Raw genomic sequence first — 17,507 nt, 5'->3', positions numbered from 1 at the left:
TGTGGGATGCAAACATCCCAAGCAGCATCTTACTTAACCACTGCACCAAATGCTCAACCCCTTGTTCCTATCTTATACTTGAGGCTCAGAGACTTAGACACCTGCTGTAGACATCATTCTGATGTTGATAAGTAGCAAACCCCTTAGGTTCTGACTGCCCAGCCAGCATCATCCACCAGAAAACAGGTCCAGGGTGTCCAAAGTATATTGAACTTTTGAGATGATCACATCTAAGGAAACAGGAAGAGTCTATCTTCAAGGTGGACAAGGCTCAAAGCACTCTCACAAGCTTTTCATTAAGTGTCAAGCCTACATAATGAGACATTATGACATTCAAGCAAATTGTTCTGAAAGCAGTAGAAAGAAGCAAATGACCACATATTCCACACATCCTGGAAGCAGTCTGCAAGTGCTGACTCAAACCTACGATTCACCTTTAAGGTTGACAATGATGCAGCTCATTGTATTATATTAGATATCAGGGTATTGTCTTTTCTCCAGGGCAAAACCTTGGTGATGGAGGTTACCATCTCTCAAGAGCAGGAAGGGAGAGCTGCATGAAGCCCTTTGAAAACACTAGACACATAATACTTTTAACCTTGACATTTCCCACGCATCTACTCAGTATTTCTAGGTCATAGAAACAAGATAAAATGCTGCTTCATGGGTGAAACAACATCTATACTGGTGTTTTAATATCACGTTATCAACAGTATGCTTAAGACACACACATCATATGGGTCTAGGCAAACTGGGAATTTTGCTCAGAATTTCAGACTGTGCCCAGAAGTAATGATGTTATATGCACAGATTTCTGTGTCAAGCTGAGTGGGGCTGGAACATTGGCTTGGATGCATACACACAGCTCTGCAAGATGGTTGGCAAGGAGTTGGAAGAGAGGGCGGTACTCTTTATGCTTATTTCTGTTTTACAAACAACAAAATCACATGTCAGCCTGAAAGAAAAGCCACTTCTCTGAGTTCACATGTTTCTTTGGGTAGCACTATCTTCTACTGGATAAAAATAGAACCTAGAAGTTTGATGCACCTTTTGAAATCATCGAGACTTCACTCGGAGTGTTTTGATCAGATCTTTGCTCTCCAACAGTGCAACAAATGACAAGGAACTGGAGGAAATTTTTGGTGATCTTCCAAAAAGAACTTCTTGAACAGTGATAGGAAAGCTTGTTCTAACTGCACAGGGGATACAGTACACTAAGCTGGTGAGGACAAGAATAGTAATTTGCCCATCTGTAGACTCAAGGCTGTGGGTCTTACACCTGTTTTCTCACTCAGTTATTACAATCAGAATTTTCCTGACAACAAATGTAATGGGTAGACCTTTCAGAAACAGTTACTTGCCAACTAATATACAATTTGCCTTCATATTAGGCATTGGAAAATTCATAAGATAAATTTAGAAACATGTCTAAAAGAACAGTAAACACAAATAAACGTTTAACCCTCAAATTTGAAACATATATTATTTTCTGTTTAGAGGGGTGTAATTTAAGGAATGTTTTTTCAAGAATTGATGTGAAATGAGGGTATACCATATGGCACATACTACTGTTCATATCATTGTGGTTCAGTGGAAAAAGGTCCTTCCCTTACCCTACTGGACTAAAAGCATCTGTCCACATGTCTATCTCTCCCACTAGACTATCAAGTCTTTTTTTTTTTTTTTTTTTTTGACAGGCAGAGTGGATAGTGAGAGAGAGAGAGACAGAGAGAAAGGTCTTCCTTTGCCGTTGGTCCACCCTCCAATGGCCGCTGCAGCCAGCGCATCTCGCTGATCCGAAGCCAGGAGCCAGGTGCTTCTCCTGGTCTCCCATGCGGGTGCAGGGCCCAAGGACTTGGGCCATCCTCCACTGCCTTCCCGGGCCATAGCAAAGAGCTGGCCTGGAAGAGGGGCAACCGGGATAGAATCCGGCGCCCCGACCGGAACTAGAACCCGGTGTGCCGGCGCCACAAGGCAGAGGATTAGCCTGTTAAGCCACGGCGCTGGCCAAGACTATCAAGTCTTTAAGGGCAGGAAACATACTTTATTTCTTTGTATGCACAGTGCCTAACACAGTGCTTGGTTTGGGCTATTTAATGTATATTCAATACATATTTGTTCAACTGGACTGAATTATGGGACAAGAAATTTAATATGCTATTCTGATACTGCCACTAACCCAGTGTCCGTAGATCAAACATAAAAATCCCACTTCTTACGTCTATCTATAAAGGAAAACACAAATATCTTTATCCTGGTTCCTAGGTTTTGGAGTAAGTTAAATGCAGATATGATATCCATAAATATATAATAACCAGAATACACTCAACAAAGCTGAAATCAATGTTGTTAATAATCTATATCCCTTATCTGTTTCTGTCCAAAGACAAAGTATGAGGCAGGTGAATATGCCCATCATACTCTGAGCTTGGATGTGTGACACTTCAAACATTTAGTAAACATTCTTCTCATTTAGCTCTCTGTTCACATGTCACCTTCTCAAAAAGATCTTCTCCAATCTTCACTCACTCTTCTACAATAAGGTCAGTGGTGATTCTCTATATGTTCATACCACAAAGGAATATCTGGTAGTATATGACCCTAATCTCTTGTTTCCTCTGGAATGAGAGTTCCATGTGGGGGGCAGCCTTGTAACTGCTGCTTTCTGTTGATACATACTTATCGGCACTCAGTAAACAGCTGTCGGATGGATGATACTCATAAAGGGCTTGATTTTTATAAATATTTATTTATTATTGCAAGGGAGAGTTCCAGAGAGAGAAGGGGAGAGAGAGAGAAAGACAGAGAGAGATCTTCTATCAACTGGTTCACTCCCCAAATGGCCACAACAGCCAAGATTGGACCAGGCTGAAGCCTGGAAGCTTCATCTGGATCTTTCACATGGTGCAAGGGCCCAAGAACTTGGCCATCTTCCACTCTTTCCCAGGGGAAAGATCAGAAATGGAGCAACCAGGACTCAAATCAGCACTCTTATGGGATACTAGCATCACAGACAGCAGCCTAACCTGCTGCAATACAATGCTGGCTGCTTGGTTTTGTTTCCAAGTTTTTTTATTTTTGGGGGTTTTGTTGTTATTGCTATTGCGATTGTTTTATTTTTGAGAGAGAGACAGAGAGACAAACCCCATCTATTGGTTCACTCTCCCAAATGCCTGCAAAAGCCAGAAATCAGGCCTTCAATCCAGGTCTCCCATTTGGGAGGCACAAACCTAATTACTTGGCCTCCCAGAGTATGCATTATCAGGAAGCGGGAATCAGGAGTGGAGCCAGGAATCAAACCTAGGTACTCTAATGCGGGTCAAGGGCATCTTAAACACTAAGCTAACAGCCTACTCCCCTGTTTTTAAGTATCTTGAATGAAAACCATAGTAGCAGTAACATGCAAAGAACTCAGTGAGGCAGCAAAGACCCCCACATCTGACAGGTACTGAAGAAGTGAAGTATGATGTTATTTGCAGATGGAAGACACTAAATTCATAGAATGGCACTGAAGCAGATGCGTAGCTTCACAACGTTAACAAAAAATCTGGAGAACAAAATAATTGGAGAAGAAGTAAGCGTAGGATCCAACATGCCAAATCCCAGAGCTACTTTGCAGTCATTGACAACCAGCCACAGGTACATGGTCTCCTTTGTCTCTATTAATAAACCACTGTAAATGTCTGTCAAATACTAATGTTCACTACATTTGGGAGATGGCTGTTTCTAGGATTTTGTTCATCCTGCCTTATCTATATTAGGCACTCAATAACTGCTGACTCAATATGACCTAGGTTAAAATATACTTTGAAAAATGTTAAATAAAAATAATGTCCCCATAGAAAACCTTTATGCATCCACAGAAAAGATACAAACATAGAATAAATACTGTACTCTAAGGAATCAATATGCAAGGTAAATTAATTCCTAAGAATATTTATATGATTAAACTTTAATTCCATGAATGTTACCTTTTAAATCCAACCTAAAATGTCTAGTGCATTTTTAATCTAATATAATCCAATGAGCTATAATAAGCAAAGTAGTACCCAGTAGAACCAAAACCCATTTTTGTAACCTTCTGTGTAAAGGAATGGGCTGAACTAATTTTTTCTGAATTTCTTATATTTAATAAACAATATCATTGCCAAAGAAAACCACTTTTCAAAAGTCTCTCTATCCTGGTTTATAACTTATAATCAAAAACTGGAATTTTGCATCTGATGGGCTTTAGTGTGTAACATTATACTGTCATATTTTTTATGCTATAGTTAAAAGTAAGAGATAGTTTCCATTATAAAAATTTTCCCATAGTCTGGTTACCCAGTGAAAAACATTTTCCTATAAAAATTGTCTTTCCAGTTCCTACATTAGAAATTATGTGGGTTTTTTACAGAACATCAAAAACATTTAGATTAATGTCAAATAACCTTCTGCATTCATCTAGTTGCATCAATTGGCTTAAGGTATATACACAAGGTTGGGCAGTATCATATTAACACACCACACAAGCGAGGAAATATCTTTAAAAGGAAAAACAAACAAACAAACAAAAAAAAAAACCTTGCTAACAACTTATCCTTCTCCACTTGGGGCTATCTGGATTGCTTTCAGCTACAGCCTGTTCCAAGCATCAGAAGAAAATGGAAACGGGGCATGAATATGAGGTCTAGAACAGTCCAGTGAGCTTGAAATACCACAGATAGATCTCCGTGGCTCTTACAAAGATGTACCTTGGCTCTGGACTTAGACGATTGATCCTCCAGCGGGTAGAGATGCCTAGAAATCTGATCTGTCCTGACAGGCTGAGGCAACCCACTGTGACCTCCCCAGAGCCCTGCTGTGCCCGTGTCTCAGAGGCCAGCACACTTCACCCTGAACTGTGAGCTTCCTTTAATTGTAGACTTCACTTTCATTTTCCCTTAGAGTCCTGGTTTGAGGAATTTCTCTGTCTGTTCTTTTCTGAAAACTGGAAACTACCCAAATGTCAACTATAGGGGACGGGCTCAGAAAAATGTGTTACATCTACACAATGGGAGATCTGCTGTCTTTAAATAGAATATGTTAGATTGATAAGTACTGGCAAGAGGAAAATGTCTGAGGTATATTATTAAGTTTTAAAGAAGAAAAAGAAAGTTACTGGAGAACATAATAAATCTATAGGCACGTAGACGCTAACACAATAGGGTACTTCAAAATGTCTGTGGAAAAACTGAACTGGAAGATAAGTTCATTTTGAGAAAAAAAAATTCTTGAAATCCATGCATAGCTCTTTCACAGTACACATATTTGCATTAACTTCTCAAAGACCATTTGTAAGGATTGATTTCAATTGTTTTGCATCAAAATAAACTTATCTTTTAATTCCATTTTCCACAAATATTTGGAAGTATCCTGGTACGTACAGAGAAGAAACCTGTATGAGTTTAGACTAAAGGATGAACAATGCTCATCTGCAGGCAGAGCATGACAAGAGAATGAAAACAACTTTCATTTTCTGTGTGATACATTCTGGTAGCTTTAATTATTTATTGTGCATAAATTTTGTAATCAGAAAAAATATATTTCTAAGGTAATGTGAAAAGATTGATAAGGACATTAAGATGTTACATAATAAATATATTAGGGTGAATCAAGTCCAAACACATGAGTAAGCCATAGCTATGACTGAAATTCAGAAGTCTATGAACTGCTGAAATTATATGAAAATTGCCATGCATGTGAGCATTTTCTGGAAAGAGACTCCCAACCTTTCTTCAGATTCTCACAGGGGTCTGGAACCTAAAATAAGTTCACAAATCATGACCCTAACTGAATCTGAGATAATTACTCCATCCCTTTGCTCATTTCTTACAAAACACTTTATTACTAATTAATTTCATAGCTCCTGCCAACGGTAAAGTCTACAATTAGTACTGAAGTACAATAGCCATGGTTCTCAGCCCCTACTCTCATTTCAAGGGGCTCCCATTGACTTAAGAGCAGTCCTAAGAACAGAACAAAAAGTCACACCTGGCTGGTCTTGGTGAAAGAAAAGTCTTAACCTAACAGACACTGAAACCCTGAAATCATTTGGAATTTGTGGACACTTGTGCAAGGCACAATCCTATTTGCTCCAAAGGGGTGACAGGTTTGTGAAATGGGGAAGGAGTTAAAGGAAAGAAGGGTGAGGGAGAGAGACATGTCATGTTTGCATTTGAATTTAGAGGACAGAGTGAAGGGAGAGTTAATCAATGACACAAGATTCAATATATTATCATTTGTCACCCTTAAATAGTTTGACTCTTTAACTATAAATGTGCATTAAAATCACAACAAAATATTGTTGCTGTCTTCTATATTAATACTATCTCAACTGAGTTTAGGATTTATGTAAAAACTTGGCTTGTGATGACTTGTGTAAGCTGAATATCCCCAAATCCCTGAAGAGTTACATGAGTCCACAAACTATTTCACCATCTCTTTCCTGACTCCACTGACATTCTCCAGAAACAGATCCAGTACTGAGCTTAAGATCAAGTGTAGATCAATAACAATTTGTGATTTAAGTCAGGATCCATGGTTTATACCTGCACTGGCAAAACGAGGAGCATTATTGGTGAAAATTAGGAATAATACTTTACTTTCCAAATGTGCTTTCCAGGTGGTTTATCACTGTCAAAATAGGCCAATTGTGGATTTAGTATGCAATTAAAGTGTCAGATATCCCAGGGTTCTGGTGCTGACATTACCTAACTGTGCAGGTTTTATAGGCAAAGAAATTGAAGGGGTTCACAGAATCCACCGAAGACCATCGATAACCACCATCACCTAGCTGTGTTATCTGCCATGTGCACAGCAGAATACTAGGCACTGTGCAAAACAGAAGTGGGCTCTGCAGGATTGTTACAGCTTCGCCAGAAAAATGAGATATAGACCATAAAAACAAGAAGGTATCATAAAATGCCAAAATGATGAGAGGAAAACGATAGTTCCATACTGTTGGGATGAAGTGACACCAAGAACTCCTATCTCTAGGTATAATCAGGAGTGATCGTGAAGAAGTAAGGACTTAAAGGAATTCTTAAAGAAGTTGTTAGATTTTAACAATCAGAGTACAGCATGGATAGATTTATAGACTATGGTAACACCATGACCAAAGGTCACAACGTGGAAACATAAAGGTAGGCTGGCACGTGAGTGAGAGGAGCAGAATGAGTAAATAGGTTAGGCTGATAGAACATGTCTTGAGTAGGAAGACAAAGAAGCCTGAAATGTGAATGAAATAATAAGGAACATGTGTTGTGCTCTTATTTTACACATAGTTAAGGCACTCTAAGTGTATCAGTTGATCAAATCCTCACATGCGATATCTCCAGTCCATGAGAACAGAAATAGAGGCACAGAAAAGTTAAACGGATTGCCTTTATTCCCAGCTAGTAGTAAGTAGTAGAACCAAGATTTGAACCCAAGCACATCTAACTCAGCACCTAGGCTCAGAGTCATCACAGTCCTCTGACTCAAGAGTGGGAGGCCCCCAACAGCCAGGCTAAGGAATTTGGGTTTCAACATCAGGAGTGTAACTTGGGAGTCAAGCATCTGACAGTCCAGTGATATATTTGGAAGCAGGGTAATCACTACTCAAAATCTTCCACTGAAAGCACCACACTAGCTGATGCTTTTCTCAACAATGTTAACTGGTAGTGGCAAGGATTCATCAACAAGGCCTTTGACTATAGTACTGATTTAGTACTATAAAGTGTTTAGTGCAGCTTTTATTGGGAGACTCCATTGTATTATATTACCATAACTTACCCTTTTAGTTCTAAGGACTTAATTTTATCTGTTACTCACCTTTGATCTCTGCTAGAAATACAACTAGTGATAATAAATAGAGAAAGGTATGTTTATTTTCAAATGTTCCCTGAATATATAGAGCCTTATAAGAAAAGTCATCCTTGTCTAATAATACATCCATCGCTTAAAAACTAATTTGTCCATCTTAGGTTCAGGTTTTAAAAATCAGTTGGGCAGATGTTCAGGAGGTGACATCTGGATCCTCCTGGGAGGACAGAGGCAAACTCTTCCTCTGAATACCCACAGTAGCCAAATGACTTCTACCACCATAGAAAACCACAGATGACTGTCTCCTAATGATTTAATGCCCAGGCCCTAGCCCACAAATCAAAGAATTGGCTTGAGTGAGAAATAAGAGAGGAGAGAATGGTGGACAGTGGCTACAAGAGGAGGAGGGGATGTTTCAGTTTATTTTCTTAAGCCAATTAATGATGAAGCGGCATGAATGGAGAGAAAGACACAACATGGCCATGAAAGACTCTTTTTTCCAGATAAATGGCCAGATATCAGATTCTGTAGTAAGCACTTCCACCTATCAAAACATACACACATACACACATGCAAACACACACATTAACTTTGGGATGGGGAGGAAGATACAGATCTTGCAAATACAAGGTAATATTCAGGAAACCTTATGGATCTCGTAGACACTGCAACTTTAAAGAAGTTTTGGAAATAAGTTAATCCAGACATTGAAAACCCATGATCCACAAACTACATATTGCATTCAGAGGTGTTTGGTTGGGGCTGCAGGATTTTTAAAAACGGAGTCAGCATTTTAAAGCAGAGAAAATTCACATAAAAAGTTCTGGGCCCTCTCATCCAAAGGGTGGCAGTGGCCTGCAGCAGAGTAGCAACTGCCACCTTCAGAGGAGCTTTGAACTGCCACTTTGCTGCAGTCCCCGCCTCTCCCTGTTGTTCTGGAATACAAAAACTGGGTGTGGAGGAATTAAATAAAAACAGGAGAGGGCTTAGCGCTTACACCACATGCCTCACTCATTTAGTGTACCTGCGCATCTCTACAGGCACTGCAGTTGACAAGCTCTGCTCCGGTGTGATCTCCTCATTTAGAGAAAAGCATCTCAGCCAGGATAGTGAAGTACCTTACAAGTTCATTCCATGAAAAGTTAACATTTTCATACAGGAGGGATTTGAGTCTAATAACTGGGGAGTATGCACAACTAAATTTTAGGCTGTGTGGCTATACAATATCAATATCTATGAAGAAAGTTAAAATTTCTTATTTAGATATTGTCCCTTTATAAACGGGTTAATTTTAGGTCTGACTTTCCTGCATTCTGAAGGCATAATTTATTGAGAAGTCATGCAAAATGCCTACTATAGACATACAAAATCTTCTACCCAAAAAAAAAATAGAACAGGAGGCGGGAAACAATGTTTCCTCTTCAAAAAAATTTAACTGATAAATCAAAAGGGAAGTGACTAAGATTTATTGAGTGATTGCATGTGACTTAGTTGCTTTGCACACATTTCCCAGATTAACCCTAACAGCAACCCAGGGAGGAAAGTATTATTACTTCCAGTTCACAAGTAGAGATATAGAGGCTCCGAGGCATTCAATAACTTGAAGATGACCTGGCTATTTAATCAGGGATCACACCCAGACTCAAATGCCGATGTGTATGTTTGTAACATTCATGAGAGCAGGGAACGTGGCTTGTCCATGCCTAGCACACAGAAGGAGTTCATTAATATTTGTTTTACAAGCCTGCCCATTGCCAAAGCCCAAGCCACTGCTACCTACAAAGACTTCCCTAAAAGTCATCATTTGAACAACACTGACATACAAAGTCAATTCCTTTAGGCAGGTTCTCAAACAACGTTAAGGAAGCTGTGGTTCTTCCTGTTAAATAGTCAATGACCCCTACTCAGGCATTTACTCGCAGCATTAATAAAATCTCTTTTCTAAATAGATTTCTTCTGTAGAATTATTATACGTTAGTAGCAAAGGACTACCTGATAGACAAGCCAAAACATGCTTGCTAATGAGTAAGAATAATATCAAAAATCAAAATAAGAAGTAATTCAAGAATGACCACTTTTGAAGAGTCCAGAACTTGATTAAAAACTCACTTGCCTTTTGTTTTTGTATAATGAACCAGATATTTAACGACAAAACAGTTTTTACAATAATGCAGAAGAGTACGGTTCCAAGTAAAACACTCCCCCTCCCCATTTTAATCACGGCTATTATTTCTGAAAATGAAAATGGCTGAGGTCATTGTAATCTATTTTAGGGCTTGCATGAGTTGGTGGTATTTTTTTCTTGGCTTTGTGCTTTCCACATTACCAGCACAATGTTATGGGTTTTGCTTTGTGCCCTTTCAAATCCCATTCGTTTTAATAATACACTTTGTACATATAAATTAGAGTAAATTCCACTTTCTTTCCTAACTCCAGATGGGGTCCACACTTTCATAGAACTAGAACTTGTCTTTTTGTAAATTAAGTAGTTATTTCTTAGAATGACTGCTCCTTATCTGCATAAAAACACAAAACTTCAAATGCTGAGAAATTAATGAAACCATAGGCCTCACAGTTTTTTACCAAACTGAAATATGAGAATAATATCTGTGTATGTCCTCCTTCCAAATTACAGATATAGACACAGATACAGGAAAGAAAATATGCCCAGAAACCAAACTCCATCTGGACAGAGTTCTATACCTGTCCATACCCACGGGGCTAGGCAGTTGTCTGTATACAGATGCCCATTTAGGACACACCAGTGAGGCTCTCTGGCCCCTGTAAGACTCAGCAGACAAAATCATCAACTATCTAAAGACCCTCAAATTGGAGTCAAGCACCCATTTCGATGTGATTAATATTTCACTGACTTTCTGAACTTGGCTTAGTTTTTCAGTATAATTCATTATCAGGTCACACAGAATAGCCCAAGGTCCCTCTAAATAGCTCCTACCCAGCCACACGTGAGAATGACTCTGCAATACATACATTTTGTGGAGATCTGGCTACTAAAATGCCTTCAGCTCTGTTTGTTTGCTTATTTAAAAAAAAATCAACCTGCAAGGCCAATGTAATAAGATGCTATAGCTTTTATGAGAGAGGTGAAATAATTTTAAACACAGACACACAATGAGTTTATTTATTTAGAAACTTGTTAAATAGAGTCTGGGAATTCAAATATTCAATGTTGACATTGTACAGAACTGGCGAGGAGCCAGAACCCAGTCTCCAGAGGGACCCATTGGACAAGGAATTCAGGCCTTTCTCTCCTCCCACTTGAGCTAAATAGGTAGAAGCCATTAGTTATACCCACAGCAATATCTGACCCACACTCAAATATGCTGCCCCAGCCAGGGCACTTCAAAGGAGGGTAAGTGTGTTTAGCTTTTTAGTGCTGAACTAGAGCAGTATGTCACACTTTTGAAAGAGTTTTGTAAACAGTTTCTTCCCTGTATAGACACATCTCTGAAGTTTCTTGTATGGCATGTAAGCAAAGGTAATTAACAAGGATTACACTTTTTTTTTTTTCACTCACTAGGGGTGGGGTGGGGGTGTCCATAGCAATCTGCGCGCAAACCAGGAGTGGGCAGGAGGGCCACACCGCTACAGTCTCCAGGACTCCCTGGCTTGTTTGCGGTGGCTGTGTTTGTCCCTTTTTATCCTCTTCCTCGCACCAGTTCTCACTACACAACCAGTTTCCTTGAGAATCCCTGGTAGATTCGAAGGCCAGGAGAGTGGGAAGGGGGAAATCTAATTTTAGAAAGAGGATCATGGCTAATGGAGTGGGGAAGCCAAAAGGGAACTAATGATTCATTCTGGGCCGCCCAGGAGAAAAGCAAAGCAGACCCCACAGACCATTTTGGAAAATGCCTAGAAGGCAGCTTCCAGCCAAGGAAGGGTTAACCACCACTCCAGAAAAATAAGCCTAGCACCAATACACCGTGACAGCCCCCTGGCAGCCCCCCACCCCTGGCCTAGGCGAGGGAAGGGGCCTGCCCTGCGGGAGAGAGTTCCCGAACCCTGGACATGTGAGTGTGTGAGCATATGCGTGCTTGTGTTTACAATGTCAGCGCACACCCGGCTCCGGGGAAGGAGCACTCCAAGCACACCCTTGAGGTTGCAGAGGAAGACTTCAGGCCAAAGCTTGGAGGCCAGGGGCTGCCCAGCAGGGCGGGCAGGGGGAGAATATGAAGGGGACCCCCAGCGTAAGCACCGCCTCCCTCCTCCCTGGGGACCCAGCCCCACCTCTGTGCCCATCCAGGGCTATAGCACCAGGCTGTTTTGAGTAGTTGGACGGGAGGTCTGCTGGACTCTTGGGCTCTGCTAGGCACTGGGGGACCTTGAGAATGGGAGCAGAGCTGGTGGCCAGAAGGTGCCAAGTCAAGTTTGCCCACCTCATGGCCCGCCTCCAGCTGAGCCAAAGATGAGGGAGGTGGAGGCAAGAGAGGGCGGTCAGCCAGGCCTCCGGGCAGCAACTACTTTCAGCTCTGCGTCTCTCCTCGCCTGCCGGCCGGCAGGGAATACAAAACCAGGCGTCCCCGGCCGTGGCCTTCCTGCCCCAGGTCGCGACTGCAACCTTGAATAACCTGGCCCCGACTTTTAAAAATGAAATAAACCCTCAACTAGTAAGAGGTTCAAAGAGAAACTGCTTACAGACCCAAGTCCCACCTTCAACTCCAAATCAGCAGAAAGAAACCAAAAACGTCGTGGGACGACGTGTTAACTGCTATTCTAGAAGCCTCGGCAGAGGAGGCCGGTCCTGAGGCGCCTCGAGAGGCCTTGGCAGAGAAAGAGGAGAGCCGGGCTCCCGGGGATCAGAACTCACGCACTCTTAAGACACGAGCGCGCGCTCCTAAGCACCCTCACGCCCCCTCCCCCCAGTCACTGCAAAACAAAAACCTGGGGGACAGACGTCTTTCCAGCCTTCCAGCGCCAGCAGCTAATGACTCCGTCCTCTTCCACGGTGCTGGGGATGAGGAGGGAATGAGAAGCGTAATTAACCTTCCCCTAAACACAGATTTTTCTTTTCTTTTTTTCTTTTTTTTTTTTCTTTTTTTGGCGAAACACATCAAAATGCTGCAGGAAGATTGGGCTCCAAGTGCCAAACGCAATAAAGAAGCCCTAAGCCGGGGTAATGGTCGAGTAATGGCAAATAAAGCACCTTCCTAGAAGGGGGCTCGGCCTCCGCAGAGAGAACGTTTTTTCCTCCTCCATAGCAGCCTGAAATAAATAAATACACGTATATTTGCGAACAAATCTCTGTTTGAATCTGGGTTTCTTGGATGAAGGAAGACCCAAGTGGGTGGGTGTTCAGGAGAAGCCTGAGCCCCCGCATCTTGGCTGCCGGGCTGCGGAGGTGAGCAGTCTTAGAGCGGCAGACAGGCCGGCTTCTACCTTTCCTACTTCAGCAGAGATTAAGTGCAGAAGTAACAAGTGCCTCCCGCCTCCCGGTGCCGCTAATCACATAGCCTTCTGCGTCTTTACGAGACTTCTGGGGGGCCAGTAGCTCAGGGGGTTTACTCCGTGCATCTCGTCCATTTCGGTGATTGAAATCCTGCCGGCTGTCACTTGGGGGGAAGGGGGGTGCCCGGGGCATGGGGTGTCAGGCTCTGGGCCGGCTGGGCAGACCCAACCTCACTTCCCTCCCACCCATTTAGGAGAGTTGCAATTGGCATTTCTGGCACGGCCCAGGTGCTGCTCTAGCCGCCCAAAAAAAAAAAAAAAAAGGCTGCGAAGCCTCTGGCGCTGCCAGAGTCGCCTGGGCTTTTGGTTTTCTTTTCTTAAAGATGGAAATAAAACCCAGGGGCTTTAGATAGTAGAAAGGTGGACCTGCTTGCTTTTCTCTCCTTTATCTTTTTAGCTAAAATTTTAAGTCTCCCTCCCCAAATGACTGACAACGAATTTATCGGTTTCGACTGTTGTGTAAAACATGAGCCGGACAAGTTGGCCACTGACTTGTGCCGTCTTTCTCGGCGTCACTTTAGTGGGCATTTTCAGGGTCTGTGGTCTCTGGTCTTGGTCCATGGGTTCCTGCACCTGAGCTAAGACCAACTCAAGACTTGCAGCCGCCAAAGAAATTCACGAGAACAGACCAAAAGAACAACAAGCCATCGAGAAAACAATTATTTCTATGTGATTTGCTTTCACTGTAATGTTCACTCGTGCCACAATACAGGTATATACGTTTTTTAAAGGATGGTCACACTGTCTCTTCCCAACCCAGAAAGAAAAAGAAGCCGTGCGCGCAGAAAGAACAGTTTTCGTTGGACTTTTGCACTGCAGGGGTCACCAACCACCTCCGCCACGCGCTACGCGGGGGGAAGGAAATAGAGATTTAAAATACAAAAAATCCGTAGTTTTCATACGATTTCCTTTATTGCCCAGATTGTCACAGAAAAGTTGCCCAAAGCTGCGCTTCTGAGAACGGCAGCGGCGGCGACAGCAACAGCTGGAGCCGTGCAAGTGGGAAGCTGAGGCTTAGCTAGGAAAGTTGTTGAGAGTTGGGATCCACTCTGAGAACGCGGCCGCGGTATCCTTAGAGACGGCGCAGCCTGAGAAAGGGGTCTCCCACCGGTTGAATGACAAGTCCCGCCGGATCGGAAACGAGGGGGTTGAGGGGCCTGTACGTGCGGGAGTATTTTTAATGCAGCAGCGCACAGTTTGCTTGGCAATTAACGGTTGAAAACGTTGCTCAAGAAAATTCGCAGGTTTTGTGTTCTGCTTTCACTTCGCTGGGTACCCGGCCACGAGGCGCGGTGCCTGGGGCGTCCAGCTCCGGACTTGGGCTCGGCGGACACAGGCTCTCCGCGCCCCACCATTCTCATTCTCTCTCTCTCTCTCTCTCTCTCTCTCTCTCTCTCTCTCTCTCTCTCTCTCTCTCCCCCCTAAACCGTCGGTGGGAACCCGAGCCCTCAAGCCTCTGGGCGTCTGTACACTTAGTCCCTCTCCACGGAAAATTAAGACAACGGCCTCATTTAAAAGCAAACGGGAAAAACAGTTGTACTGGCGCGCTTTGACACTGTCGCACCGAAGTGAAATAAACAAGACCCAAAAGAGAAACAGATGGGCGCCTGACCCTGGGAGCCTCAGTTAGGTGGACCCCTGAGGCTCGGACGAAAGGAAACGCACTGCGGAGTGCGGGAGTGCTTGGGTGAGGACTGTCCGAGGCGCCGGAAAGGAAGGGCTCCTGGGATGACAGCATCACGCCCGGCACCCGCCGACTCCCACCGCCCGCCACGCCGAGCCCGCCGAGGGGCGGCCACCGCCTGGAGGGCGTGCAGCGCCTGCCGAACCGGGTTCTAAACGGCCAGGGACGGGGAAGGGGGGGCCTGGGGACCTCGCTGAGGAAATGCACCCCCCTCCCCAGTCTCTCATTTCTGGTCTCTGGTCTACCAGCAAAGCGCGTACAGTTGTTTCCACCAAGTGCAAATGTGAGGAGAACCAGCGGCGGCCTGGTCTCCCTGGGAGCAGCTCCAGCCCCGCGTGCAGACGCTGCTGAGGGCGCCGCGGGCTGCTCCGGGGCTCGGCGCCACGCGTCCCCTTAGATTGGGGGTAGCAGCATTTAGACAAACCCACCCGTGTCGCCTACAGAACACGCCGCGTCGGATGGTGTCGGCTCGGCAGGCCACGCCAGGACAGTCACCCAATACTTTGGCTAGAAGAGTGAGGGATGAGGGTCCCACGGCCCCTAGCCCCAAAGCCAAGCGGCCTCGTCCCGCGTGACTAAGGCTGCAACGCACTGGGCAGGCAGGGGGCGCCGGGGAGGGTTCCTGACCCGGGACCCGGGCTGCACCCAGCAGAGCGAGAGGTTCAACCGCACCCCCTCCGCGACCCAGCGTTCGGGCAGCTCGCCCCCTGGGGGTCGCTCGGCGCCCCGCCAGCCCCGGGTTCGCGGTTCGGAGAGCGCCCTCTCGCCCTCCCAACTCCGGCAACCGCTGGCCGCACGCCCTCCACTCCCGGCTCTGCACGCGCTTTCAGGGCCTCCTCGCGGCCCACCTGCCCGTGGCTCTGAGGAGTCAGGAGTTCGGCTGTGGTGGTACCCCTCACCCCGCGACTCAGCCCCCCCCCACCTTTGTCTCCCCCACTCCCTGCCCGGGTGCTCCCGCCGCGCCGCGCGCGCCGGCCAGCATGGCCGAGCGCACAGCGCCCACTACTGCAGCCGCGGCTCGGCGCAGCCCGCCCGCCAGCCCGCCCGCCCGCGCAACTTCCAGCGGCCGCCTCGCAACTTTTCCCAACTCCACCAGTGCCGCCCGCCGCCGCCGCCGCCACTGTGGCTCCCTCACAGCCGGCCACCCATCCCAAGCCCCAGCAACGACCGAAGGCTCGGGAAGGCTCCCTTCGCCTGCCCGCCCCCCACCCCCGCTCCCCCTCCCACCCCCGGGACCAGCTGGTTGGCCAGAGGCGACTCTCCCCCGCCTGGGGGGAAGGGGAGGGGAGGGGGAGACTCTCCTAGCCTCTACCCCCCCACCCCACCCCTTCGCGCTCACTCTCGCGCGCTCTCCTCCTCCCACCCCCGTCTCGGCCGCCCCCACCCCCACCCCCACCCCGGGGTTGCCACAGCTGGTCGGTGCGCGGGGCTGAGGGCTGCCGGGGCTCCTCCGGCGCCTAGACCAGCAGCGGGAGCGCGGGCGACCGGGCTCGGAAGCTGGAACCGGCAGGTTGCTGGGGCTGCGCTGCGCCTGCCCTCCTCCCGGGCCCCGGCGCGAGAGGCAGCCCGCGCTCCCTCCCGGAGCGCTGGAGACAGATATGCAAGATGGCAGAGGAGGGGGAAAAGCCAATAGAAAAGGGATATTGCACCTACTTGTGGCCAGTTTCCTTGCCCTGCCTTTGGATCTCATGCTGTGCCCAGTCCTGCAGCCGCTGGTGTGTGGTTGGGGTTTTTTTTTCTTGGATCTTTTCCTTCTTTTTCTCTCCCTCTCGCTCCCTCCCTCTCTCTCCCTCTCTCTCCCTCTCTCTCTTTCTCTCTCTCTCCCCCTCTCTCCCCTCTCTCTCTCTCTCTCTCTCCCTCTCTCTCTCTCTCTCTCACACACACACACACACTTTCTTCCACACACTCTCTTTCTCTCTTTCCCTCACTCTCCCTCCCTCTCTCCCTTTCTCTCAATCCACACTCGCTATCTCTCCAGCATTGTCAGTTTGGACACCTTCGCACATGCGCGCTAGACGCCCCTCCAACATCTCAGCGCCGCCAAAAAAAGTTTGGAGCGATTTATCACTTTGATTTGGAGATCTTGTCAGATGGCAATCGCCGAGGAGGCGGAGAAAGCGAGCTGCGGGGAGGGCGGCGGGGGGCGGGGAACGAGCGGGGAGCCGAGGGGAGCAGACACCTCGCCCAAAAAAAAAAAAAAAAAAAAAGGAATGAAAAGACTTGAGTAGAGGATTTATTCCGTGTTGGAATTTTATTAAGCCCGTGTTATAACTATTATTGTTGTTTTTCTCATATAAATTACAGACATTTTTCTTTCTCATCCATGAGGAAAGCAAAAAGTGGAGGGGGAAAAAAACTTTAAAAAAAAAAAAAAACTTTCCCCTACTTCGGAACTAGGAAAAGGCTGGATCTTCGGCAAATGACCCAGGGGAAACAGAACCATCCTGAACTTGGGCAATCTGCTGCCGCCGCTGCTCCTGCTGCTGAAACTATTGTGGCTCCCGTTTGCAGAGCTGGAAGCAGAATAATAACT

The 17,507-nt window shown here is 45.7% G+C and overlaps 1 protein-coding gene across 1 annotated transcript in view; it reads right to left on the bottom strand.

Annotated features, from left to right (window-relative positions):
* Positions 1 to 17,018, bottom strand: part of MECOM (MDS1 and EVI1 complex locus) — a 603,498-nt gene extending 586,480 nt beyond the window's left edge. The window contains exon 1 of the mRNA XM_062212089.1: positions 16,628 to 17,018. Coding sequence (XP_062068073.1) covers positions 16,628 to 16,664 — 37 coding nt within the window. The 5' untranslated portion in view covers positions 16,665 to 17,018. The remainder of the gene's footprint in view (positions 1 to 16,627) is intronic.
* Positions 17,019 to 17,507: the final 489 nt, after the last annotated feature.

Source organism: Lepus europaeus, chromosome 2 (assembly GCF_033115175.1).
Source record: "Lepus europaeus isolate LE1 chromosome 2, mLepTim1.pri, whole genome shotgun sequence".
Taxonomy (NCBI): domain Eukaryota; kingdom Metazoa; phylum Chordata; class Mammalia; order Lagomorpha; family Leporidae; genus Lepus; species Lepus europaeus.
The sequence above is the reverse complement of the archived record's forward strand: the minus strand, read 5'-3'. Positions and strand labels throughout refer to the sequence as shown.